General features: G+C 43.5%; 2 protein-coding genes across 10 annotated transcripts in view; both read left to right on the top strand.

The window, feature by feature from the left end:
* Positions 1 to 12962, top strand: part of dock9b (dedicator of cytokinesis 9b) — a 53221-nt gene extending 40259 nt beyond the window's left edge. For 3 of the 9 annotated variants that reach the window (XM_037090418.1, XM_037090414.1, XM_037090415.1), the window contains exons 29-53: positions 48 to 159; positions 264 to 442; positions 611 to 718; positions 874 to 985; positions 1188 to 1318; positions 2871 to 2985; positions 3096 to 3162; positions 3301 to 3348; positions 3774 to 3910; positions 4496 to 4611; positions 4693 to 4830; positions 4929 to 5111; positions 5207 to 5320; positions 5497 to 5712; positions 5805 to 5862; positions 6902 to 7008; positions 8186 to 8308; positions 8777 to 8890; positions 9119 to 9124; positions 9528 to 9674; positions 10101 to 10311; positions 10804 to 10994; positions 11072 to 11172; positions 11372 to 11510; positions 11875 to 12962. In XM_037090418.1, the coding sequence (XP_036946313.1) occupies positions 48 to 159; positions 264 to 442; positions 611 to 718; positions 874 to 985; positions 1188 to 1318; positions 2871 to 2985; positions 3096 to 3162; positions 3301 to 3348; positions 3774 to 3910; positions 4496 to 4611; positions 4693 to 4830; positions 4929 to 5111; positions 5207 to 5320; positions 5497 to 5712; positions 5805 to 5862; positions 6902 to 7008; positions 8186 to 8308; positions 8777 to 8890; positions 9119 to 9124; positions 9528 to 9674; positions 10101 to 10311; positions 10804 to 10994; positions 11072 to 11172; positions 11372 to 11510; positions 11875 to 11991 (3090 nt within the window). In that variant the 3' untranslated portion in view covers positions 11992 to 12962. The remainder of the gene's footprint in view (positions 1 to 47; positions 160 to 263; positions 443 to 610; positions 719 to 873; positions 986 to 1187; positions 1319 to 2870; positions 2986 to 3095; positions 3163 to 3300; positions 3349 to 3773; positions 3911 to 4495; positions 4612 to 4692; positions 4831 to 4928; positions 5112 to 5206; positions 5321 to 5496; positions 5713 to 5804; positions 5863 to 6901; positions 7009 to 8185; positions 8309 to 8776; positions 8891 to 9118; positions 9125 to 9527; positions 9675 to 10100; positions 10312 to 10803; positions 10995 to 11071; positions 11173 to 11371; positions 11511 to 11874) is intronic. The other 6 variants (XM_037090422.1, XM_037090419.1, XM_037090423.1 and 3 more) reach the window with 2 other exon arrangements.
* Positions 12963 to 14076: 1114 nt separating this feature from the next.
* Positions 14077 to 23992, top strand: LOC119014959 (solute carrier family 15 member 1-like). The gene is made up of 24 exons (XM_037090430.1): positions 14077 to 14119; positions 16520 to 16570; positions 16710 to 16741; positions 16934 to 17018; positions 17762 to 17903; positions 18153 to 18272; positions 18371 to 18470; positions 18920 to 19010; positions 19100 to 19183; positions 19294 to 19376; positions 19483 to 19569; positions 19665 to 19754; positions 19920 to 19964; positions 20055 to 20087; positions 20186 to 20274; positions 20786 to 20867; positions 20972 to 21088; positions 21203 to 21343; positions 21449 to 21495; positions 22065 to 22172; positions 22262 to 22379; positions 22475 to 22612; positions 22707 to 22814; positions 23002 to 23992. The coding sequence occupies exons 1-24, from the start codon at positions 14116 to 14118 to the stop codon at positions 23266 to 23268; spliced, it is 2262 nt and encodes a 753-aa protein (XP_036946325.1). The 5' UTR covers positions 14077 to 14115; the 3' UTR covers positions 23269 to 23992.
* The last annotated feature ends 206 nt before the right edge of the window (positions 23993 to 24198 follow it).

Genomic DNA, 24198 nt, shown 5'->3' with positions numbered 1-24198 from the left:
GTTATTAAAGCCCTCATGACATGTATTTTGTCGTGCATTCCTGTCAGACTTTGTACGAGTTCAAGTTTGAATTCCTGCGGGTGGTCTGCAACCATGAGCACTTTGTCCCTCTCAATCTGCCCATGCCCTTTGGAAAAGGCAGAATTCAAAGGTTCCAAGGTAAATCACACACTTGACGTCGCTTTCATGTAAGCGAAGCACAGTTTACATTCTCCTTGTCTGCTGCATCCAATATTTTTTCTGTTGAATGCTGCCTGCTACAGATCTTCAGCTGGACTACTCTCTGACGGACGACTTCTGTCGGAACCACTTCCTGGTGGGGCTGCTGATGAGGGAGGTGGGCGGGGCTCTTCAGGAGTTCAGAGAGATCCGTCAGATCGCCATCCAGGTGCTCAAGGGGCTGATGATCAAACACACGTTTGACGACCGCTACGCAGCGAAAGTGAGCTCTACAACACCTTTACTGTACTTTAAACACACCATAAAAGAATCAATTAAATGAAAACCATGTACGCCTCCAGGCCTGCTAAATTCTTTATCAGTGGGTTGATCTGAAGATAAATTAATTCTGATTATTTTCTACTCATGAGCACTTACTGTGTCATTCCAGAGCCAGCAGGCCAGACTCGCCACCCTCTACCTCCCCCTGTTTGGTCTGCTCCAGGAGAATGTCTACAGACTTGACATCAAGGAGTCGGCCCCCCTCAGCAACCACAATGTAAGCATGACACCTAGTGGTGGGAAATTAAATGGCAGCTCATGTCTTTTAAAAAAGAATTACTGGCTTACTGTCATCTGAACAGGTCGCTCTCTTGACTACCAGTGTTTACTTTGCAGCTGAAAGCATCCTCAGTTTGTTGCTTTCTGTTCCAGAATGCCAGGGAGGACTCCCTGGTGCCCAACTCCATGGTGACTCCTCAGAAACCTGGGAGCTGCATAGAAAATGCCCTCCACAAAGATGTGTTTGGGGTCATCTCTGGGACAGGTGGATCCACACTCCTCTATCCCATTTATCTTCATGATTAGCTTAATGTTCTCTGAACTTGGATCATAAAAACACAACATCCCTTTTCTTTGGCTTGCCTCATTTCCACATTGGACCACAAACAATATAGCAGATGAGTTTCTCCTCTGCACGTGTAAGCTGTAGATTCAACTGTTTCCATTTTCTGTCTCTGTCCCTGCAGCCTCCCCTCAAAGCTCGACCCCCAACGTCAGCTCGGTTCACCACGCCGACTCCAGAGGCTCTCTGGTCTCCACCGACTCCGGAAACAGCCTCCTGGACAAGAGCAGCGACAAGACCAACTCCCTGGAGAAGGTATATAGATACTTGAATGACACTTCAATATGCTGCACTGCAATATTAGAGAATCACTCAATCCTGTTTCACAGTGTCTTGGAAAGAAAACTCTTAAATTCTGATATTCTGAGCTGTAAATTTAAGAGAAAAAAGTCACAAGTTTAAAAAAAGAGGCTGAACTGCATGAACCGGACAGATGTAAGGATATTGCTGGTTACGGGCCATTTCTTCAAAGTCTGGCTGGTTGCGATAATACGTTGGCTCTGGGCCAAAATCATGAGCATTTTCTTATTGCTAAATCCAATCACAAAATGTAATTTGATTATATCATCAACTGCAGGCACATTAGACCCAAAGTGGTGGCGTCTGCAGCGCACTGAGGTCGATCTAGCTCTGCAAAGTGAAGCCATACGGTTCCTTGACAAAAAACCCCATTGTCCGAGTTTCTTTCCTCATAGATTTGTGGCTGTAATCTCTGATGATTTCCAAGTTTGTTCTTGCAAATGACTGGACCTTATAGTCTTAGAATTGACAAGATTAAAATCATAAATTTTTCATTTGACCAGCTTTGTGATACCAACTATCCAGTATCGCAGTATGTACTGCCTTCATGATGCCGGTCTGTGAGACCTGAAATAAGGAGGAAATAAAGCCCATGTCAACAAAACAAAAAGTTAAAGGTTGATAGTTTGCGCAGCACTCCCCTGATTCTGTTTAATTTGACATTATCTGCACTCTTGGACGTCCTCGCTGTCCTCCCACCTCCTCCTTCAGACCTCCCACCCCCCTTCTCCTTGCTCTGTAACCTTCCCGACCCACTGCAAGGAGAGGTTTATCAGGAGGCACTCGGTCAACGTTCCCCCTCTCCCCCTGGACCCCGAGGATCAACTCCCGCCCGTGAATCGCGCAACCAAGCGGGTCACCATGGACTTCTCGCTGCTGTCGGTGCCCTTGTGTCACCTCCTGCAGGAGAGTGACAGTGATAATGACAAACAAGCAGCAGACCAGAGGGTGGAGGAGAATCACGAGGAAAACTTACTCATACAAGTATTCTGTTTGACCTTTGTGAGCTCTCCAACAGAGACTTTTGGTTGCAGCTGTACAGAGTCAAGCATATGTGAGATTTTTAATGATTCCCTAAACCAGAGTTTTGCTTTTAGTGTCAAATTTAAAGACAGAAAACGCTGCTCAAATCTGTACAGTACGTCCAAAATCCTCCCTAAATTCCTCCCAACATTCTTCCTCCGAGTGTCCCACGTCAGGGAGTGTGTGTGTGTGCTGACCTCCTGGCCTCTTCCACTGATTTCCTCAGACGCTGTAATGTAACTGTAAATGTGTTTCTTCAAACCTGCAATTGATGCTGTTATCTCAAAGCGCAGAGCCGCTTCGGCAAACGCTTCTGTCCGCCCTGAGGGAAAATTCTTGACATTTCTCATCTCTGAAGTTTGGGTTTGAGTGATGTTCTTTATCTCTCTGAAGTTCTCGATTTGCTGCAACTCCGCCGTCTGCGCATGATAACACAAACTTCATATCTTCTATTTGTTTTCCCCCCCTCTCTCTGTCTCTCTAGAACCAGTGTGCGTCGGCTCTGGGCAGCACTGTGCTGCGCTGCGACAAACTCGACCGGGACGAGATCAAAAACCTGCTCATGTGCTTTCTGCACATCCTCAAGAGCATGTCAGAGGGTAGGACCGCCTGTCTGAGTCGCTGTGCTTGATCGTGACACGTTGCTGATATGAAAAACCGCTCCACAGTAATCCTTTCTAAAGACTTTCTCCCCATCTCCTCACCCCAGAGGCCCTGTTTGCATACTGGAACAAAGCAGCTCCCTCAGACTTAATGGACTTCTTCACATTAATAGAGTAAGTACAGAACTGGACAAACTTTCATGGTAATGAAGCCCTGTCACTGAGAGTGGATGAAGTTTGTTGGGAAATGAAAATTAGCACAGAAAACACAGCAGCAGACTAAAATACTTACCTCTTGTGTTTGTCCTGCAGAGTCTGCCTCCATCAGTTCAGATACATGGGGAAGAGATTCATCGTCAGGTACGGTGTTATGTTGATTAATCTCAACTGACTTTGTGTTTAAAAGAAATTGAGCTGAAACTTATTCTGTTCATCATCTGTGCATTAATCTGACTCACACTGATGCTCTTTTAACCCTCTGTGCCTCTGGTTTGTTCTCTCGGCTGTAACACTGCTGGAAAGTTGTTTTGTGGTTAATGTCGCTGGGCCGGGGCCCCTCCTGCATGGGTAAGAGATCGCTGGTGTCATTTTGCCTAATTAAATGCATGATGCTGCCATTAAAACCACACTCATCTGTCTGCTGTGTTTCTATCTGTTACGGTCCTTCAACACCACTCAGACATTTCCTCAGACATTTCCTCTTGTGTGCCTTTTTTATCGATGTATTGACCGTCCTATCGTGTGACTGTAGCAAAGCGCTAACACCGTTTCTCCTCTCCCAACAGGAGCCAGGAGGCGGCAGGGCCTGTAGCTCCCGAAAGGAAATCTCTGACTCTGCCTGTGTCTCGTAACAGGGCGGGAATCCTGCACGCCCGTCTTCAGCAGCTGGGAACGCTGGAGAACGCTCATACTTTCAACAATAGTAAGACCACTTCTCCTAACCTGTCTTCTAGAGGACGAAAGTCTCATCAAAAGAAAGCTTTCCTGCTTTCTTCCTTGCTTGCCAGGGCCAGAACAGAGATTTATTAGGGCCCAGGCGCCAACCAGTGTGAAGGCCCCTTTGAAATGCAGGGAATTATTATCATTCTCTCAAATACATTGCACTTTTGAGAGCTTCATCATGCCCAAAAACTCTTGAAACTTTGCACACAGGAAAAAACGTGATGGAAATATACCAGTTTATAGTTTTTCACCATGGGCGGAGCAAAATGGCTCGCTAGTGCCCCCTAAACATCAGCCCATGTAAGGTTAAGATATGATTTTAGTTGTGTATTGGGTGAGCAGCTGAACTAAACATCTGTGTCTTTTACTGACCTCTGTTGGCAGCCAGGTAGAGCTGCAATAACAATGACGGGGCTTATCTCCGTTCATAAACGAGCAGAACAGACGTGCTTGGTACTGATCAACAACCTAATCAAGCAGGTGGTGTTTCCGTGAAAAACATATTTACTGCTCCAATAAAGACATATCTTTTGACAGCGACCTTGCAACTGTGCTTTCTGTGCAGTGTACTCTCATACGGAAGCAGACGTGAGCAGCCAGTGTCTGCTGGAGGCCAACGTGTCCACAGAGGTCTGCCTGACTGTGCTGGACACACTCAGCATCTTCATCATGGGATTCAAGGTAGCAGCTGTGACAGACAAGCGACAAAGACACGTTACATTTTGCATCTTAATCATATCTTGGTTGGTTCGTCCCCCTCAGACGCAGCTTACTTCAGATCTCGGTCACAACCCCCTGATGAAGAAAGTTTTCCAGGTCCATCTCTGCTTCCTGCAGATCCCTCAGTCTGAGGCTGCCCTCAAACAGGTCTTCACCTCACTCAGGACCTTCATCTACAAGGTGAAAGGGAAATCAGAACATTTGTTTCATTGCCTTTTTTCCCTTGATAGCAGTATTTGTCACACATAACACCCTGCCTCCCTCCATGTGTCCCACAGTTCCCCTGTACCTTCTTTGACGGCCGGGCCGACATGTGTGCCTCTCTATGCTACGAAATCCTCAAGTGCTGTAACTCCAAGCTGAGCTGTATCCGCAGCGACGCTGCCCATCTCCTCTACTTCCTCATGAAGAGCAACTTTGATTACACAGGGCGCAAGTCGTTTGTACGAACACACCTGCAGGTATGTGCGTCGACTAGTTTTTAAGCCTTTCTGATGAGTTCTTGTTGCGTTAGTGTAGCACTGATTCTCTCTGTTCTTCCTCCCTATTCACCCAGGTGGTCATTGCTGTCAGTCAGCTGATTGCTGATGTCATCGGCATCGGGGGCACCCGTTTCCAACAGTCTCTCTCCATCATTAACAACTGTGCCAACAGTGACAAGAACATCAAGGTGAGGGGAGAATGATGATAATGCTAACTGCTGCTAACTGTAGCCGCCTTTAGCTAGATAATAATGTCAAAACTGTTGTTTCTTCACATTCTGTTGATAGTTTTAGTTTTTCTTTAATTTTGCCACACATGTTATCTCTGACATTTCAATGCAACCTTGCTGTCGTACTCTTGCAGCACACAGCCTTTCCGTCAGATGTGAAGGACCTGATGAAGCGCATCCGCACGGTGCTGATGGCCACAGAGCAGATGAAGGAGCACGAGAACGACCCGGAGATGCTGGTGGACCTCCAGTACAGCTTGGCCAAGTCTTACACCAGCACGCCCGAGCTCAGAAAGACGTGGCTGGACAGCATGGCTCGCATCCACCACAAGAACGGCGATCTCTCAGAGGTATTTTTATTTATTTGTTTGCTTTTATTTGGCCCTAACCTGATCCCGTTTCTAACCGGTGCCTTGTCTCTGTTTGTCTGCATCACCTGCAGGCAGCCATGTGTTATGTGCACGTCGCCGCCCTGGTAGCCGAGTACCTGTGGAGGAAAGGTGAGTCGAGGATCTAGGAGTGGGGAACGGTATGCTTCCTTCTGCCAGTAAAATAAGCGCTGATCATTTGAACTCAAACATTTTTACAATCCCAATTTATAGGAGCCATATAATGAGTAACTGCTTATCACCGTAGAAAGCAGATTATACAGGAATAAGTGTTGAACAAACTCAATAAAATGATGTGATTCACTTCTTCTGAACTGATGAAAGATTAAGGATGGCAACAAAGATGTGTGTGGGCCTTTTGAAGCCAAATAACTCGCTTATTAATTATTCACATTTTTTAATTGAGCTATACTACAGTGAATCAGTTCACCACCAACAGTTAGATGATTTGCAGGTAATTCTTAATATCTCCTTCCCTCTCTCTTTACTTATTTACCCTCTACGCCGCTTGTTGAGAAAGAAAGTGAGCATGCCTTGCTCCACGCTCACCTACACATGCACACACAGAGAACATACACCTTCATCCTCCACCTAAGCAGCCGTCCAAGGGTCATCTGTTCCTGTGTTAAAAACACTCAGTGCATTCTCTAGATAAGCTCCCCTCTCGTGTTCCTGCACAATATCCAGCTGGATACTGTGTTCAGACTTTGGATCTGGGGGATCTGTTGTAAAATACGGCAGGGTTTTATGAAAGTTCATCGTCAGTTCAGAGTGGAGAGAGTGTTGACCTCCCTTCAGAGCTCCTTGTTTTCTTTTTGCTCTTATTGTGATTTGTATTTTAATAGAATCTAATTTTAAAGTGGCCGCTGGGAGGAAGGTGTTGTTGGAAGTTACGAGTTGGACTTCACATGGTTTAATGTGGAACATAATAGTTTATGAAAAGGTCTTTTCTCCACGACTGTCCTTCAGATTAAAAGCATTCAAACACTACGTCAACGTCAACATTTCCCTGAGAAGGATGATCGTGCTCATAACTATTGGCCTCACACATTTTAAATCACCCATAAGTCCTGTCTGTGTGTCGAATTTTGCCTTTCATGGATTCATTTTGGAAAAAACACTCATGCTGCTTCTGTATCTGTATGTTCAGGTATGTTCAGGCAGGGCTGCTCGGCTTTCCGCGTCATCACTCCGAACATCGACGAGGAGGCGGCCATGATGGAGGACGTGGGGATGCAGGACGTTCACTTCAACGAGGTGACACTTCCGTGCACTGACCCTCTTACACGCCGCGCTCCGCTGTGTTGACCGAGCACTCACACTTCCACACTGGCAACACGTGTCATAATGACCGTCTAGATGAGCTCTTATCTCTGTTAAGAGTATCAATTGCCTCGAGAAGTGAAAATGCAGTAGACTTTGCCTTGGGGCTTGGTTACATGTGTTAATATAGAAAATCACTGAGTTGGCAGACGGAACAGTCTGGCCTCAGGGTCAACACTCCTGTGGAGGGATTCAGGGATCCAGTGTCATCTTAATCAATGACACTCCCGCAGGAGAAGTGGGTTTGTTGACACTAGATTAATAGATTCGTCGACTGAAAGAAAATCAATGGCCATTTGTCTGAATTATAGATGAACAGTTTAAAGTCTTTTTATTGGCATTTAAAGTCATACAAAATGTAATAAATCAGAGATACAGTTGGATAAACACAATACAACCAATACGATACAGTGTCAAGCATTTGCTGGTTCCTAATTGAGGATTTGGTGCCTTCAACAATTAAGGACTAAATGATTAATTGATAAATGTGAAATAATAAGCCCTGGTTGATGCAAAGGCCTAAGAATTAAAAAAATACAACTGTGTTATCGCACAGTAAACAAAAATGCATTCTTTCCATCAGATTTTATAAAGCTCTGCGTGATCTAAATTATTGTGGAATCGGCCGTTTGTACACAAGCTTCATTTCCGTTCCTAACATTGATCATAAATGTATGCAGAATATCACATCTCTATCTCCTGGAAACCTTCGTACGTGTGAGGTATGTGTGAGGTGTACAGATACCGGTTTATGTGTGTGGGGGGGAGCTGCCTGGTCTAAACTGATGCGAAATTGAAAGTGATGGCTAGAGAATTTCTGAGCTTTTATGACATCGGTCAACACATCTGCAGGCAATGAAAAGCACTCCCACCTTCCATTTCCTCCTCTGTGTAATCCCCCAATAAAAAGAACAGACATGATGGATCCATTTCCTCCCACGTCTGCTGTCTTCACGGGAACATTACGCTCGGTTTAAGTCCACTGTAGCCTTGTAAATCAGAACAAACACAAATGTCCCCCCATTGCAACAGTTAAACATGCTGCAGACTGCAGGAAGCTCACATTTATTCATCAGTGCGTCTGTGTGTGTGTGTGTGTGTGTGTGTTCAGGAGGTGCTGATGGAGCTGCTGGAGGAGTGCGGCGACGGCCTCTGGAAGGCGGAGCGTTACGAGCTCATCGCTGACGTCTACAGGCTCATCATTCCCATCTACGAGCAGCGCAGAGACTTCGAGGTAAAGTGAACAGCGATCAGTCCTAAAGGCGCAATAATAGTATAAAACACTCAAGAAATTACAAAAAATATTTAAAGAATGTGAATTTTTTTTTTTACCAGAGATATATACTGAAATTAGCATGCTAACCAGCTAGCTCCAAGCCACTTTGTCCCTAAAACATCACTAACACTCCCATTCCAGTCAGTGTAAGCTAATATGAGCGTTAGCTGCATGTATAATTAAGCTAAGCAGCTAACTTAGCAGTAAGTCTGGTGATATGCTGCCCCTAATTGTTTTGAGTGTAAATTTGACACATGCCATTTCTTACATAATGCACCTTTAAAGCAGCTTAATCAATATTTTTATGATAACAGCTTGACTGTATTTCTATCTTTTATCAAGCGGAACACATTACATGTTATTTCTTTTAGCTTCTTGGTTGATGGTTGTGAAAATGTCTGCAATCTTTGCGTTTCTGTGGAACAGAAACTGACGCACCTGTACGACACCCTCCACCGTGCCTACACCAAAGTGATGGAGGTGATGCACACAGGCAAGAGGCTGCTGGGCACCTACTTCAGAGTGGCCTTCTTTGGACAGGTGAGGGGGCCGAACATCAACCAAAACACACACACAACTGAACCATAGGTGTATCATAGTACTATTTTTCCAAGCACAAACTCTTGATAAGTCATGTTATCTCTTGCCTTTTGCATGCACATTGACTGTGTTAACACTTTCTTTTCACAAGAACACACACATGGAGACGAAACACTGAAAACTCTCTTTTTAATAGAAATGTCTCTTCTTTTCTCCTCCCTCTCCAAGGCTGCGGTAAGTCCGTAGAGGTTAAGCTGTGTGTGTTGGCCTGGTGTGCACTTCCACCTCCTTTGCATCGTGATATTATTAGAGGCCAGATGTTGTTAAGTTCAGTTAGAGGTTAAACGTAGCTGTAGATTTCCTTACATTTAGCTCCTTCTTGGCTGAAGGGTGGTGGACAGTAACTGCACATGCATGTTCTTTGCAGTTTGCGTGTTTATTGTTGGGTCTTGATTTTTTTTTTTTTGATTGTCCCATCAGTGGTTTTGTATGCAACGTCTCACTCAAATGAGGTGTTCCATATGTGTGTTTTGTTTGTCCATGTTCTGTTTGAGCTGTGTCAGAGAGGTGTCTTGTTTTCAAAAGGTTACAAGCCATCAAATCCTGAAGTCTGACGCGCTTCCTTCTCCCCCCGCAGGGCTTCTTTGAAGATGAAGACGGAAAAGAATACATCTACAAGGAGCCGAAGTTCACTCCGCTGTCTGAGATCTCTCAGAGGCTCCTGAAGCTGTACTCTGACAAGTTCGGCCAGGAGAACGTCAAGATCATCCAGGACTCTGGCAAGGTGGGGTCGCGTCTGTGTGTGTTGTGATTTGACAGGAAGTGGTATAGAACCCTGACAGTTGTGCAATGGTCCCAGGAGAACATGCACCAGGAGGTTTGTGGTGCAGAGTTCAGGGATGGCATTCTGAAATGTCACAGTTACAAAACAACGCGCAAGAGCATCGCTGCAGATGATTGACTCTGGGTGAAAGCTTGCAAATTAGCCACTTTCACTGCAGGTTGAATTTTATTAAAGGGGCAGCTCACCCCAAAACAAACTGACATGTAGTGCTCTCACTTGATTTTTTTTTTTTTTTTTTTTTGGTGTAAGTTGCAGAATGTGATTTCAACAGCAGGCCAATTCTTACATATTGCACCTTTAAGGATTTCCCAGAACCACAGATATTTTAGGCCTGTTCTCATAAATCTGTCTTCTGTGCACTAACAGGTAAACCCAAAGGACTTGGACTCCAAGTATGCCTACATCCAGGTGACCCACGTCACACCCTACCTAGACGACAAGGAGCTGGAGGACCGGAAGACCGATTTTGAGAAGAGCCACAATATCCGGCGCTTTGTGTTCGAGACGCCGTTCACGGTGTCGGGGAAGAAGCAGGGAGGGGTGGAGGAGCAGTGTAAACGGCGGACGGTTCTCACCAGTAGGTCATGCACTCAGCGATGGAAACAATTCGCCATCATCACCGCAGTTTAGACACAAACTGGAATTTTACAGAAAAGAGCAAGAAATGTGTCGCGGACTTGAGGAAGTCAGGAAGCATAAAGCATGAAGGTTTCCTGGTTGTTGTCTGTCACTGTTAATCACGCCTGAAACATTAATCAGATAAGGTCATGTGAGGTTTATTCATGTCCACATGATCCCAAAGTTCATGTAGTTATCTTACTTTGGTAACAATCATGCTGACTGATAATGACTTGGCTGCAGGCAGGGGTGTGTTTAGGGCCTCAATATTTGGCTGTATCCTGAAGCCACAGTCCTTTTTGTAGTGCCAAATTGATTTTATATGAACCCTGACCTCATTTAACCGCTTAATCATTTGTGGTAAATGTAGGTTTTTTTTGTTGTTTTGTGCAATTATGTCATTTGAAAGCATGATTTAAGTCCTCCCTGTCCTCCTTTCTCTCCCATCCAGCCACCCACTGCTTCCCTTACGTGAAGAAGCGCATAGCCGTCATGTACCAGCACCAGACCGACCTGAGCCCCATCGAGGTGGCCATAGACGAGATGAGCGCCAAGGTGTCCGAGCTGCGGCTGCTGTGCTCGGCCACCGAGGTGGACATGATCCGCCTGCAGCTCAAACTGCAAGGCAGCATCAGCGTTCAGGTGCAGCTTTAAAAAATGCCATAAATCATTTCGCTCCTCCAGTGTCATTTCTGATCTTTCACCCTTTTGTTTTCCAGGTCAATGCCGGCCCTCTCGCTTACGCCAGAGCCTTCCTGGACGACAGCAGTGCCAAGAAATATCCTGACAACAAGGTCAAACAGCTCAAAGAGGTGTTCAGGTACTTAATGATGGAAACGTTTGCATACGTAAAACTACAACTCAACCTCTCTTCCCTCTATCTACTTATTTCCTTGGTTTGTTTCTGCATTTAGGTTGTGGTCTACAGGAATACGCCCTACTGTGTTAGACTTTCACACTCAGTCCACTGCATGTCGCTTTTAAGCAGCACTAAAAAACCCTGTTGTATCCCTCCTCAGGCAATTTGTGGACGCCTGCGGTCAGGGGCTGGGTGTGAACGAGCGGCTGATCAAAGAGGACCAGCAGGAGTACCACGACGAGATGAAGGCCAACTACAGGGACCTGGCCCGGGAGCTGTCAAACATCATGCACGAACAGGTAACGATGTGGGTTGTATCATTCAGACTTTTTTTTTTTTGCATCGTCCACCCCTGCACCGCTCCTCTGCTCATTCACTAACCGTGTCTCCTGTCTCCTCTCTCTTTGTGCTGGCCTGAGCAGATTGGATGGTAAACAGTGCTTTTGTCATTTGAGGAAGTCACTACAGAGACACTAAGGGGCTGTATGAAAACTATTAGAACAGGGAGACAAGCGCAATCATATGTTTAATTTAAGACAAAAGCGAAACATCTTCCACCAAAACCTCCCCAATAATTTTCCCACAGTCCCTAAACTTACATTTACCGAGTGAGTGTGTGTCGCTTCTGAACGCCCCTCCTAATCTCGATAATTGACCTTCTAGATAAACCCAGTGGAGGACGGCGCAAGGAGCGTGCTGTCTGACTCCATGGGCATCTTCAACGCCATCAGTGGCACGCCGACTAGTGCCAACCCGCACGGCTCCACCACCGTCCTCTGACGTGGATGATCTTCTCGCGACGTCTTCACCGCTGGTGACAAATTTTAACTACCTGCCAGTGGTGAGGGAAACCACAGAGTTACCTGAATGCAACCTGAAGCCATCGCCCATCAGTTTTTACTTTACACGTCACGAGCTGGAAAATGTTTCCTATGGAGACTCCGGTCGATACTTTTTTTTTTTTTTTTGACTTTCACGTGTCAGATTTGGGTCATTTTATCCTTTTGTATAGTTTATTCTGTCATGTTAGATGGGTTTCCGCATGTGATAGGTGTCAGCAAGTGTGTATCCAATACTGTGACTGACAACACAATGTTATCTTAATCATCCTGGTGTCTTAAGCTCCACATGAGGGATGTTGCAACAAATGAGGAACGTCGGCATTTAAATTTGACCCGAGTTTCAACCTTATCTCTCTTTTGTTTTTAAACTGTAGGGCTCCCATCTATGTACAGTGTTTCTAAGAGAGTGTTCAAGGACGTTTTTAATGGAAATAAATAAATAAATATATGCCACTGCAACCGTACATGCATCCTCCGGTTGGTGCACAGTATTTTTTACATTTACCCCCTTTTTTCTATTCTTTTCCATCAAGACCCTGCTACGGCGGAGGCGTCAGAGTTTATCTTTTAAGAATTATTCGCTCTATTTTAGGCCAATGGACGTGTATAGAAAACTGTCTAAAGCCAAGTGAAACCACAATGTTTAAACCTATTTTCTGTAAAGGAAAAAAAATGGTGTGCAATATTTTCTATTGTTACCGACACTCTTGCCAAAGACATTAGAAAAAAGGACCGTGCAATGCAAGACAAGGGTGTGACTGTTTGTGATCTGCCCTCTCTGTTTCTGTGTCTGTCATGTAGATGCCTTTTATTATCTGTGAGGTCAAAATTAAGGAAACACATTTTTACTTAATGACTGCTCGTGTAAATATGTTTAAGACATATAAATAATAAAAATCTGTCATAATACCTTTGTCTGTGCCTCAATTTTGTATGTTCTGGTGTTACCATTCAAGCAGAAGAAGACGGAAGTGTATTGCAATAACGCTCCCCTTTATCTGCAGATCAGATTTCAGCACAGTCAACAACTATTGATGAAATGATTTCCTAAGAGTCACTTCTGTAACCGATCCAGTCATGACCGAGCAGCAGCAACAGTGTTACTCGGTGTCATCTGGTGCGATGTATAACAACTGGCCACCTGAAGAACTGCTGACTGTAGCTGCCCTTAGCCAGTTAGCTCAGTTAGACATGCAGCTAGCAGTCAGCCTGGGTGCTAGCTGGTTAGCACGCTAACCTCAGTAGGTGTATCTGCAACATAGTACATAGTCGTCTTTAACATAACTTCAAACTGTTATTTCTCCACATTCTGATGATGTTAATTTGACATTTTTAAAAATCTTACATATTGCACCTTTAACGTGTCACTGTTGTCTTCTGCTATTCACTTTTCTTTTGTATTTTCTCTCATTTATTTCTAAAAGCGTAAAGTCTTTGGGTGTCCAACACTTGGTGAGGCTTTATTTAGGTCGCCAACTGTGGTGCTTTGAGCTAAATGCTAATGCTAGCACCATTATGTCTTACAATGGCAACATTAGCTAATAATGTTTATAAGGTATATGCTAATGTTGACCAGCTTGGTTTTGGTGCGCTAAAATTTGCCAGCATTAAAGGTGCAATATGTAAGAATTTTTGTTTAAAACCAGAATGTGTTGAAATGCTAACCAGCTAGTCTCATAATACTGCTGTAAGCTTCCATGTTGGACCGCCAGCTATGGCTAATTGAGCTAATTAGCTAACGGCAGCCACGGTTAGCAGCAGTTTGCAATAACTTATTGTTTCTTACATATAGCACCTTTAAACACAAAGTAACACCTAACTAGAGTTTTATTTTGTGTGTCTGCTTTGAAAGTCACCAGCGTGAAGGAATGCGGAGGCGTTTCGTTGTGTTAGTTTTACTGAGCACCCTCTTTTGTTTCAGATAAAATTCAAAACGGTCTCTTATCTGTGAAGAGGAAGCCACAGACTTCCAACTGTCAGTCGAGCTTTAACACAGAGAGGGAAACTATTTTGTGTGCAACAGAAGGGTGACTCATGCTGTACGGCTGGACTACGTGTCGCCATGGGTGAGTTGAGAAGCGGACTGTTAAAAATTGGTTATTGACTGTTTGAATTGGTAGATTTCTGCTAAACATGACTCTGTATTAATACGATACACTGATGAAGAACAAGTTTGAGACAAGCAATAGCACCAGTGGAGGCCTGAAACTGACAAGGAGGAGCAAAAGTTTATCAGAAAAGTCAAAAATATAACTGAATACGATGAAAAATATTACTAATAGTTAAAATGGAGTTTAAAAAGAGGCAAAATGTAAGAATTTTAGTTTAAAAATTAACTGACATTAAAGACAGAATGTAAAGAAATAAGAGTTTTGTCATTTTGTCAAAGACGTCCATGTATTGTGTTGCAGAGATAACTACTTAAGTTAGCATGCTAACCAGCTAGCCTGGCCTGTCGTTTCTCATAATGCCACTCTGAGCTCCCTGTCTGGACTACTAGCAGCAAAGCTAACTGAGCTAACTAGCTAACAGCAAATTGGAGCAATTCTCCTCCTTGACTTCTTTCCACTTATACCCACTGTTAGCTGGGGTTGGCTAAAGTTTACCATTAATTGGCTACTCTTAAACATATTATTTTTCAACTTTTTAATTTTTGCTTAAATTATTCCTTATTTTCTCAAACCCATATTCCTGTCTTCCTCACATTGTTAGGGTTCAACTGAAAAAACTGCAGTGAAGCAGCCTTTTACATTAGCTAGGACCACCTAGCTTCAGCCTGCTAGTACAAGGCAATATTCATCCATGTACTCTGGACTGTAAACAGCTACTAAACCATTTAAGACAACAAGCTAGCCCTAGCCTTAATTACTTAAAACAGTATAACTGAACAATGTATGCAGTTATATTTTCAACTCATCTGATAACCTTTTACTGGCTATATTTTATAATTTACAGTGCACCACACATCAGTAGTAAAGCTTTACAGTGTACAGTTTTAAGAGCCAATTCTGGGTGTAATGTGTTTATAGTTGATGGCTGATAATGTGTCATTTTTAGATAACGTAATCTACTTGGGTCATTGTATTATCTGTTAAAAATAACTATTGTGCATGTGTGTGAGTGCATGCATACAGTGCATACATCGAAGAGCGACTGGAGTGAAATCAGGATGCTGACTCATGTGAAATCCCCGCTGAGCTCTGTGTCATTTAAATGACTAGCTAATCCCACCTCCGATCACCGGCAGAGCCCCCCTACCTCACAGTAACGCCCTGACAAACACCCCAAACCGTGTCATTGTTTCACAGATCTGGGCTGCTAAACATCATGTGTCTGGCGTGAGTCGTGCCGGCGTTTTGTGTTGTGCGTGTGTTTCTGTGTGCGTCACTATTTAATGCAAGAATTCGACTGCTGTAAGCTTGATCTCTCTATATGTTTGTGCCTCTTGTGTATAAATGTGCCACAACAGTCCAGAGATATTTTTTGAAAAAACTCAGATGGTGGTTTGATAAAAAAAGTTGTTGCTGTTCTGGATGTATTTAAAGACTTCTCACAGACTCTTCTAACCACCTGGGTAAAAAAATATTCAGACTAATGCTCAATAACAACAGTTTTTAGCCTAAGATGACATAACACACCATATTCACATGGTGGCCATTTTCCCTGGAGACAACCATTAGTTAATCTCACCTTGAAATCTGGACCACGAGATCATTCATTTCTAATCCTGGATTTTGATAAGGCAGTGTGAGGCAATTTCTGCATTTACATCAATGAGTCATTCAGCATTCGCACTGCAAGGAAACGCATTTACCCGCTCTGACCTGTAGTTCCCAATACAATGCAAGTGGAACTATCTTTTCTACGTGTTTGACAAAGTTTCAGATTTATGGATTCCTTTTACTCTACCTGCCGTATGAAACCACATGTACACATTTCAGGCTAAACACTCTATCTACTAATAAAAAAACCAGTCTATTAGTTTGTGATCGAAAATGAAAGAGGGTTTAAAGGATCTTAAAGGTGCGTACTGTTTAGTATGCACTTTGCTTATGTACATATTATTTTGCCATACATACACACGTAATGCATCCAGACAGTAATGCTAATATTTGAACTGTCAGGACATTTTGGAAAGCAATAAGAATGTTATTACCTTTATCAGCGGACCTGATCGGTCCTCTTTATCTGGAAGGCAAGACCCTCTCATTGCACCTGAGTCATAAAGTAATTACTGACACACACACACTTAACGATGAGGAGATTGTGCTTGGGAGGAGGGAATTGTGGTGACTTGCACATTGGGAGGTGCTGGACATGATGTTTGTAGCATCAGTGGGAGTCACAGGGGGTGTTGATGGGAAGTTACATAAGAAGGTGGCCGGGTCCTCAGATCGGTCTTCACGCCGTGGATCTAGACAGGTGTCACTAGTCTCTTTGTTGGTTTTGTTTTCTTGTTGCCGAAGGATTCTTGCAGAGAAGGGACCCAAAGTCGACACACACAGCAGCCATGGCAGGTGAGTCCCAGTCTGGAGCGAGGGGGGGGCCTTAGAGGAATATACTCAGAGCTTCTGATTTATGGGCATATTTAGCTTTTTCATATTTGCTTTCAAGAAAAAAAAAAACACGTCTGACTTCTGATGCTCATTTCTGCAGACAAAGGCGAGAAGAAACACAAGGGGAAAAGTGTAAGTCCTTCTGTTATTGAACTTATAAAGATGCATATATTTAATGTGTAGAAAGAAAATATAACCGTGACATTAGAAGTCCAGTTCCAGGTGCTCCAGTAGAGGATTTTGAACACCCAATAAGTGCAGACAAATGACTTCCCCTTCTCACTGTGGTGCTGTTATTTGATAACTTTTCCTCTCTTCAAACAGGTGACCATCCTCGGATACCCAATCAGCATCTTCTTCATTGTGGTCAATGAGTTCTGCGAGCGTTTCTCCTACTATGGCATGCGAGGTGAGCTGGTTGGCTCCTAGTCGATGCAATTAACACAGTTTGATTTGTGTCATTAGGCCACTTTAATCATATTTAAAGAAGTTGTTTTATTTCCTCACCTGCACTCAGTGGTAGAAACTTTACTTGAGTACAATCTGGAGGTGCCTGTGCTTGAGTATTTCTATTTAATGCAACTTTGTACTTCTCTACTTTATTTATTTAGTATTTATTTTACAGATTAAGAGTTTTACACCCAAAATATATGATCAGTGTGTGGAAAAGTACCAACACAACAATGTAAAAAAAACTCCATTATGAGTAAAAGTCATGCTGTCCTGCTGAAGTGGTTCCCATCCTTCAGGCTGGGCCCCTCGAAAGGGTCACAAGATAAAGCTGAAGGGTTCTGACTTGATCCAAGAGGTGGAAGAAGAGATATTTACATTCATTTTCTGAACTTTTTTCAAATCTTTGCTTTTTTATATGACATTTTGGATCACTTGAGCCTCACTGGGCCTCATATTTGGGGAATTAAACCATGTGAGATGTTGGAGAAAAGGTATTTAGTAGGGTAAAATTTAAAGTTACTCACATGAGTAAATGTAATTTGTTACTTTTGCATTACTGATAACATTTTTTCTCCTTCCTTCATTCTGTGTAATACATCTGCACTTGTACATGTGTAAAACATTTACTGCAGGACTGTCATTTGTAATGGAGTATTATACTTTTTCCTGTGTCCTCCGTCATCCCTTCCCCGTCTGCAGCCGTGCTGGTGCTGTACTTCAAGTACTTCCTGCAGTGGGATGATGACTTCGCCACCACTATCTACCACACTTTCGTGGCTCTGTGCTACCTGACACCCATCCTGGGTGCCATCGTGGCCGATTCATGGCTCGGCAAGTTCAAGTGAGTTTTAAATCCTACAAAAAAAAACCCCACACAAAATCCAGACCCTGTAATCTGCTTTCTATACTTTTTTAATAGTAGATATATGCTTCTCTGCAGGTTTAGGGTCAAAGTGTATCACAGAATCAGCTGTTAACTTTCATCCTTGGATTTTTGACCCTTGTCTATCTTATCTCTATCTGAACCTCACGCACACCCATTTACTCTTCGCTCCATCCTCCTCCTCCTCCTCCTCCTCCCTCTGCACAGGACGATCGTTTACCTGTCCATCGTTTACACGCTGGGCCAGATCATCATGGCAGTAAGCGCCATCCATGACATAACGGATCACAACAAGGATGGCACCCCCGATGACATGACCTTCCACGTGTGAGTTGAAGGCACGCTCGGGTTCGTGTGACTGAAACATGACAGGTGAACATGCACAGATATGCTGACAGAGTGTCTGTGCTGCGTTGTGCCCACAGAGCTCTGTCCATGGTGGGGCTGATGCTTATTGCCCTGGGAACGGGAGGCATCAAGCCCTGCGTGGCCGCCTTCGGTGGAGACCAGTTTGAAGACCATCAGGTTAGGTGTCGCCCAAGCACGCACAGAAGCATTCACCTCATTGGATATCTCAAAACACACGCCCTGTATGACCCTCGCACTATGTCCCACTTTGTTAATTACAGGTACACATGCTTGTGATGCAGCCGCATGTAAACATACACATGGACGTTGACTGCATGCACACACCGCATGCAGGACACGCATCACAGCAATTAAAAAAAAAATGATTCACGCAGTTATTCCTCGTGTCAGCACTTCTTTTATCTCTGCTTCGTTCCAGCCTGTTGTTGATTAACTAATAATCACAGGTACATCTGTCCGCTAAAGGACAGGGACAAAGATTACCCATATCATTAATGACTCAAGTGAAATGAGGCGTTACATAAGAGTTTGGGAAAGTGCATCCATTGTTATCGATGATATACAGCGTGATTTTTATTTTATTTTTTGCTTTCTGCGTCCAACAGGAGAAGCAGAGAAGTACCTTCTTCTCCATCTTCTACCTGTCCATCAATGCCGGCAGCCTGCTGTCCACCATCATCACCCCCATCCTGAGAGGTATGCAGAGGTTAATCGCAAAGCTCAAACTATGTGAGAGATATGACATATGGAAGTAAAAAAATGCGCATGTGTGCTGTGGTTTCCAGCTCAGGAGTGTGGTATTCACAAAAAGATGCAGTGCTACCCTCTGGCCTTTGGTGTCCCCGCTGCTCTCATGGTGGTCGCTCTGAGTAAGAACTCTTTCTCCTCTTATTTTTGTTTCTGAAAGTACTAAATCACTGCAATGCCCCTTTAATAAATGTATCAATGATCCTTTATTTTCTGATCATCATCCCTGCAGTCGTGTTCATCATTGGAAGCGGTATGTACAATAAGACTGCCCCTCAAGGCAACATTATTGTGAAGGTCTGCAGTTGCATCGGGGTAAGTGGAACACATCAGATTTATCTGACATTCATGATCGAACTTGGAGGACTTTCACTCATTCATTTTGTTCCCACTGGAAATGTTTTCTCGCTGTTGACGGTAGTTTGCCATCGTCAACCGCTCCAGACACCGTAGCTCTCAGTATCCAAAGAGAGAACACTGGATGGACTGGGCTGACGAGAAATATGATGTGAGTGTGGTACAAATGCACATGCAAATACAATCAAGTGATGTAAAAAAATAAAAAAATAAAAAATCATAATCACTGTCTGTGTTTGGCTCCAGAAACTCCTGATTGCGCAGGTGAAGATGGTGCTGAAGGTTCTGTTCCTCTACATCCCCCTGCCCATGTTCTGGGCTCTCTTTGACCAGCAGGTGACCACCAATCCTCTCTCCTTGACACTTAACAGATTGTGATTTTTTTTTTTTTTTTTTTGAGAAGAACTAAGACATTTAAGATGACTAAGACTAAAACTAAGTTTTAAAAGACGGACTAAGATTTAAAAGACGGACTAAAGAATAGATGTGTCTCCTCCACAGGGCTCAAGATGGACCCTGCAGGCTACGACCCTGAACGGTGACTTTGTAAGTGATTTACTTGAAGCGTTTTTTGATAAAACGTCTGTTTAGAGAAGGCTGTTTTATAAATGAGATTCTGTTTCTCTTCTTCAACAGGGATTTATGACGATCCAGCCCGATCAGATGCAGGTGAGACATTTGTGCCGATTATTTTACGCACTTTGTTGTGGTGTTCCTTGACGCTGTTGACGTGGCTTTAAAGAGCAACTCGCCTTCTTCCCCACCAGACTGTCAACCCAATCCTGATCCTCATTTTGGTGCCGGTCATGGACAGCGTGATCTACCCACTGATTGCCAAGTGCAAACTAAACTTCAGGTGAGTCTGTTGTGTATGTCTTATTCCTGGGATGGATTCATGGTGTCCCTTTTTCAGCACAAACTCAGCTATAAATCTTTATTCAAGAGTGTATTTATTGATTTCAGAGAGTCAAACAATTAAGAATGACAAAAAATATATAAAAAATGAATAGGGGGCAGCATGAAACCAAATATATATAATATTAACTGCTGTCATTGCAGTTAGCTAGTTAGCTCAGTTAGCAGTGCAGCTAGCAGTGAGCATGCTAACTTGGTAGACATCTTTTAAAGACAATAAAAAGAGGCTTTTGACATGACAGACTCTTATCACATTCTGCTAGAGCTGAATACGTAGTACCTTATAAATCATCATTGATTGTTTATATACAATATAATCATAAATGCTAAATTGGAAGCTAAGATAAAGTGTTACCATTTTGGCCTTAAGAGACTATTGTTCCATGTGTCTGAGTAGGGTGTAGAGATATGAGGATAAACTGAAATGATGTATGAACTCGTGTCTCCTGCAGTCCGTTAAAGAGGATGACTGTGGGCATGTTCCTCGCTGCTCTCGCCTTCATCGCTGCTGCCCTGGTCCAGATACAAATTGACGTAAGTGTGACACATAAAAACGTACAGCGAGCAACTGCAACATATGCAAAATCGTATGAGGCGCAACCTACACGCACATGTACGCAATGCCATTTCTCTTGTAGGAAACACTGCCTACGTTCCCATCAAGCAATGAAGCCCAAGTGAAGTTCATCAACATGGTTGACACAAAGCTGGACATCAAAGCTGGAGGCAACGACATTCCGCTGGAACCTTACATGGTACTGCAGTCAACATAAGACACAGTACACAGGCACAATCGATTCAGAGGTACTCAGTCACCGTACACTGAAGGGTGAGGGACGTGTTGATATTGACTTTTCTTTCTGCTACAGGGCAGCCCCAAGTACCTGACCTTTACTGACACCTTCCAGCTGCAGCTGGGGCCTAATGCCACTTACTCTGCCAGTTTAGATAAAGGCAATCGGAGTACCCTGGTTGTCATTCAGGATGGGGACCTACCCAGGTACATAAAGGTGAGTGTGAGAGCCAGATAGTGAGAAAATCTGGTTTAAAATGGACTTGCATGTTTCCTTAACGTATCAAGATGTGGAGGCTGTAACGTGTCTTTTTGTCTTCAGTACGAGGACATCAATTCAAAGCCGGAGCAAGGTGCCAATGCCATCAGGCAAGTTTAAAATTGTTACAAGGCTCATTTTTTAGGTTAATGTTTACAGTAACCATTATATTTAGGCCACTATAAGTTTTTAAGGGTGCAACATTTAAGAACTTTTATACTCAATATCACAAGAATGTGAGGAAATAACTATTTGAATTTATGTCAAAGACTTATATGTATTGTTGAAAAGATATCTACGGAGGTAATCATGCTGGCTGCACGGCTAACTCAGCTAACTTGCTAATGGCAGCTACATTTAGCAGCCGGTAACAGTAACTCTGGTAATATGCTGCCCCCAGGTGGCCAATTCCTATTCATTGCACCTTTAAGACTGTTGTTTCCACATGTATTTCTGAGCTGAATTCTCATCCTAATGATTTTTGACCTCAGGAATCTCAGAAAGTTATATTATTATGGTGTATTTGTGATTTAGTGAGCCTGTCATCCTAGGCAAATTAACAACAAGCTGTTTTTAATTTTACTCAGGTTCTTTAGTGAACTCAGATCAATCCTGTTTCAAATGTTGCATAAACTTACTTTAAAACTGACACTCGTGTGCTGAATTCTTCTCCCACCAGATTTCTGAATGGTTTCAATGCTCCTTTGAACATAACGTGGGATGAGGTGCTGTTTGGGGTCACCGTCATGAACAACATGTCAGCTTATGGTGATGTTCCACAGGGAAAGTAAGACTGATGATTGTTAACACGTAACATTCAGTAGTGTTGTGAGAAACGTCCTTGTTCTGACTGGTGTTTTTTTCTTGTTACGTCAGTGCAAAATTCTCGATCAGAGGTTTCGGACCAGGACAAGAGTGTTTCTTCAATCAGAAATTTGGCTTCGGCAGCTCTTTCACCATGATCATCATGCCGAATTTCACTTTTGGACCAGATGTAACTGATAACCACATTTATGAGTCACAACATAGCTTGAATGTAGCTGTAGCTGACTGAGGTAACGCATCTGTTTACTCGTCTCTGTCCTGCAGTGCCAGAGCAGCATCCACCCAGTGATGGACATGAGCCCCAACACCGTCCACATGGCCTGGCAGATTCCTCAGTATTTCCTCATGACTGCAGGAGAGGTGGTCTTCTCCGTCACCGGCCTGGAGTTCTCCTACTCACAGGTAAGAGGGTGCTTTGCTCATGAAAGCAGCTCGGAAAACAACTGAAAAACACATAATAATGAAAGTTCTGTGTGTGTCTGCTTTTGCACTCAAGGCACCCAGCAACATGAAGTCTGTGCTGCAGGCTGGCTGGCTGCTAACCGTCGCTGTAGGAAACATCATCGTGCTCATTATCTCTGAGGCTGCGACGCTCGACGATCAGGTTGGTGGATATTATTTAACTTGACACATATTGTCCTCAAGGTTCATTCAGTGTGACAAAATGTCCAGGTTAATGTGTGAAACTCGATGAATTTGGATTCCTGTGTGTTTCTGAGAGCTAAACTTACAGGTAAAGGTGCCACATGTAACCTCTAAGACAGAAACTGTCATTTTTTTCCGTCCACTAGTGGGCCGAGTACATCCTCTTCGCCTCTCTGCTGGTGCTGGTGTGCATCATCTTCGCCGTCATGGCCTATTTCTACACCTACATCGACCCGGCCAAGATAGAGGCCCAGTTTGCAGAGAGGAAGCCTGAAGAGCTGGAACCTGACGAAAAAGACAGAAAGAAGAGTTTGGAGATGACCAAGAAGGACAAGGTTGAGAACCACAAAGAGGGCAGAAGGAGCTCTAAAGGATCCAGCTCGGATGAGGAGGAGGTACAAACCAAGATCTAAAGCCAACCCCTCTCTGCTGCCTTTTTCCCTCTTTCATGTACGAATGCTGCTTGGTTCTGTGCTTCGTTTCTCAGAGTGCCTGTGCCATTAAGTTTTTTAGGGTCATTTTGTCAACGCAGTCCTGTGCACTGCTCGGCGTGTGGTGGTTTGAATTAATGGAAGGATGACCCAAAGTGCAGAAGGTGGACGAACACAGAAATAGGGCTTAGATGGTCAAGCTCTCGGTGGACAGTGTTGTCAGGGATAATTCAAACACTATTTTGGCTCAAACTTTTTAAAGAATATCCCTTTTTTTTAGAGGTTACCCATGTAATTAAAATCCCTGGATTTTTTATAGGCTGGTAATTGGTGCTCTAGCTGTTGTAAAATTGTTTCCAAGATGATTTATTTTGCACTGTGTAGCATCATCCTCATGTGATTTTTGTGTAGTCGGCTTTTGTAATGTACCAGAGTCCACAAACAAGGGAACCATTCCAACATTTGTATTTATTTCCAAGCACAGTGTTGTATGTTGTATGTATTGTAATATAATGTCACTGTATGATGTTCTCATCTTCTCCAGGGTAAAATCTAAGAGCCAGGACTGTTCATTCAGTCAGAAAATGTTTAATTGTACTCCATATTCAACCTCAGATTTCATTTGCCCTGTGGTAATAGCTGCTCAGTAAGATGCTAGCGAGGTGCTGTCAATAAACACAGGTTTCTTAAAACCCATGCAACTGCATTCTGTCAAATCCCTTTGACTTTTTTTCTGGGAACAAACCTTTCTGAAAACTATCAAAAAAAACTGTTTGATGCAACTTATTTTCTAACTCATTGTAACAGGAGACCAGTGAAAGTCGACAGCCGTGATAGGAGCTCTGTGGGGAGCTAAATGCTAACACGCTCAAAGTGACAACGTTCACATGCTGGTGATTAGCAGACAGTATG

Source organism: Acanthopagrus latus, chromosome 24 (genome assembly GCF_904848185.1).
Source record: "Acanthopagrus latus isolate v.2019 chromosome 24, fAcaLat1.1, whole genome shotgun sequence".
NCBI classification, from domain to species: Eukaryota; Metazoa; Chordata; class Actinopteri; order Spariformes; family Sparidae; genus Acanthopagrus; species Acanthopagrus latus.
This window is presented reverse-complemented; position numbering and strand designations above follow the sequence as displayed.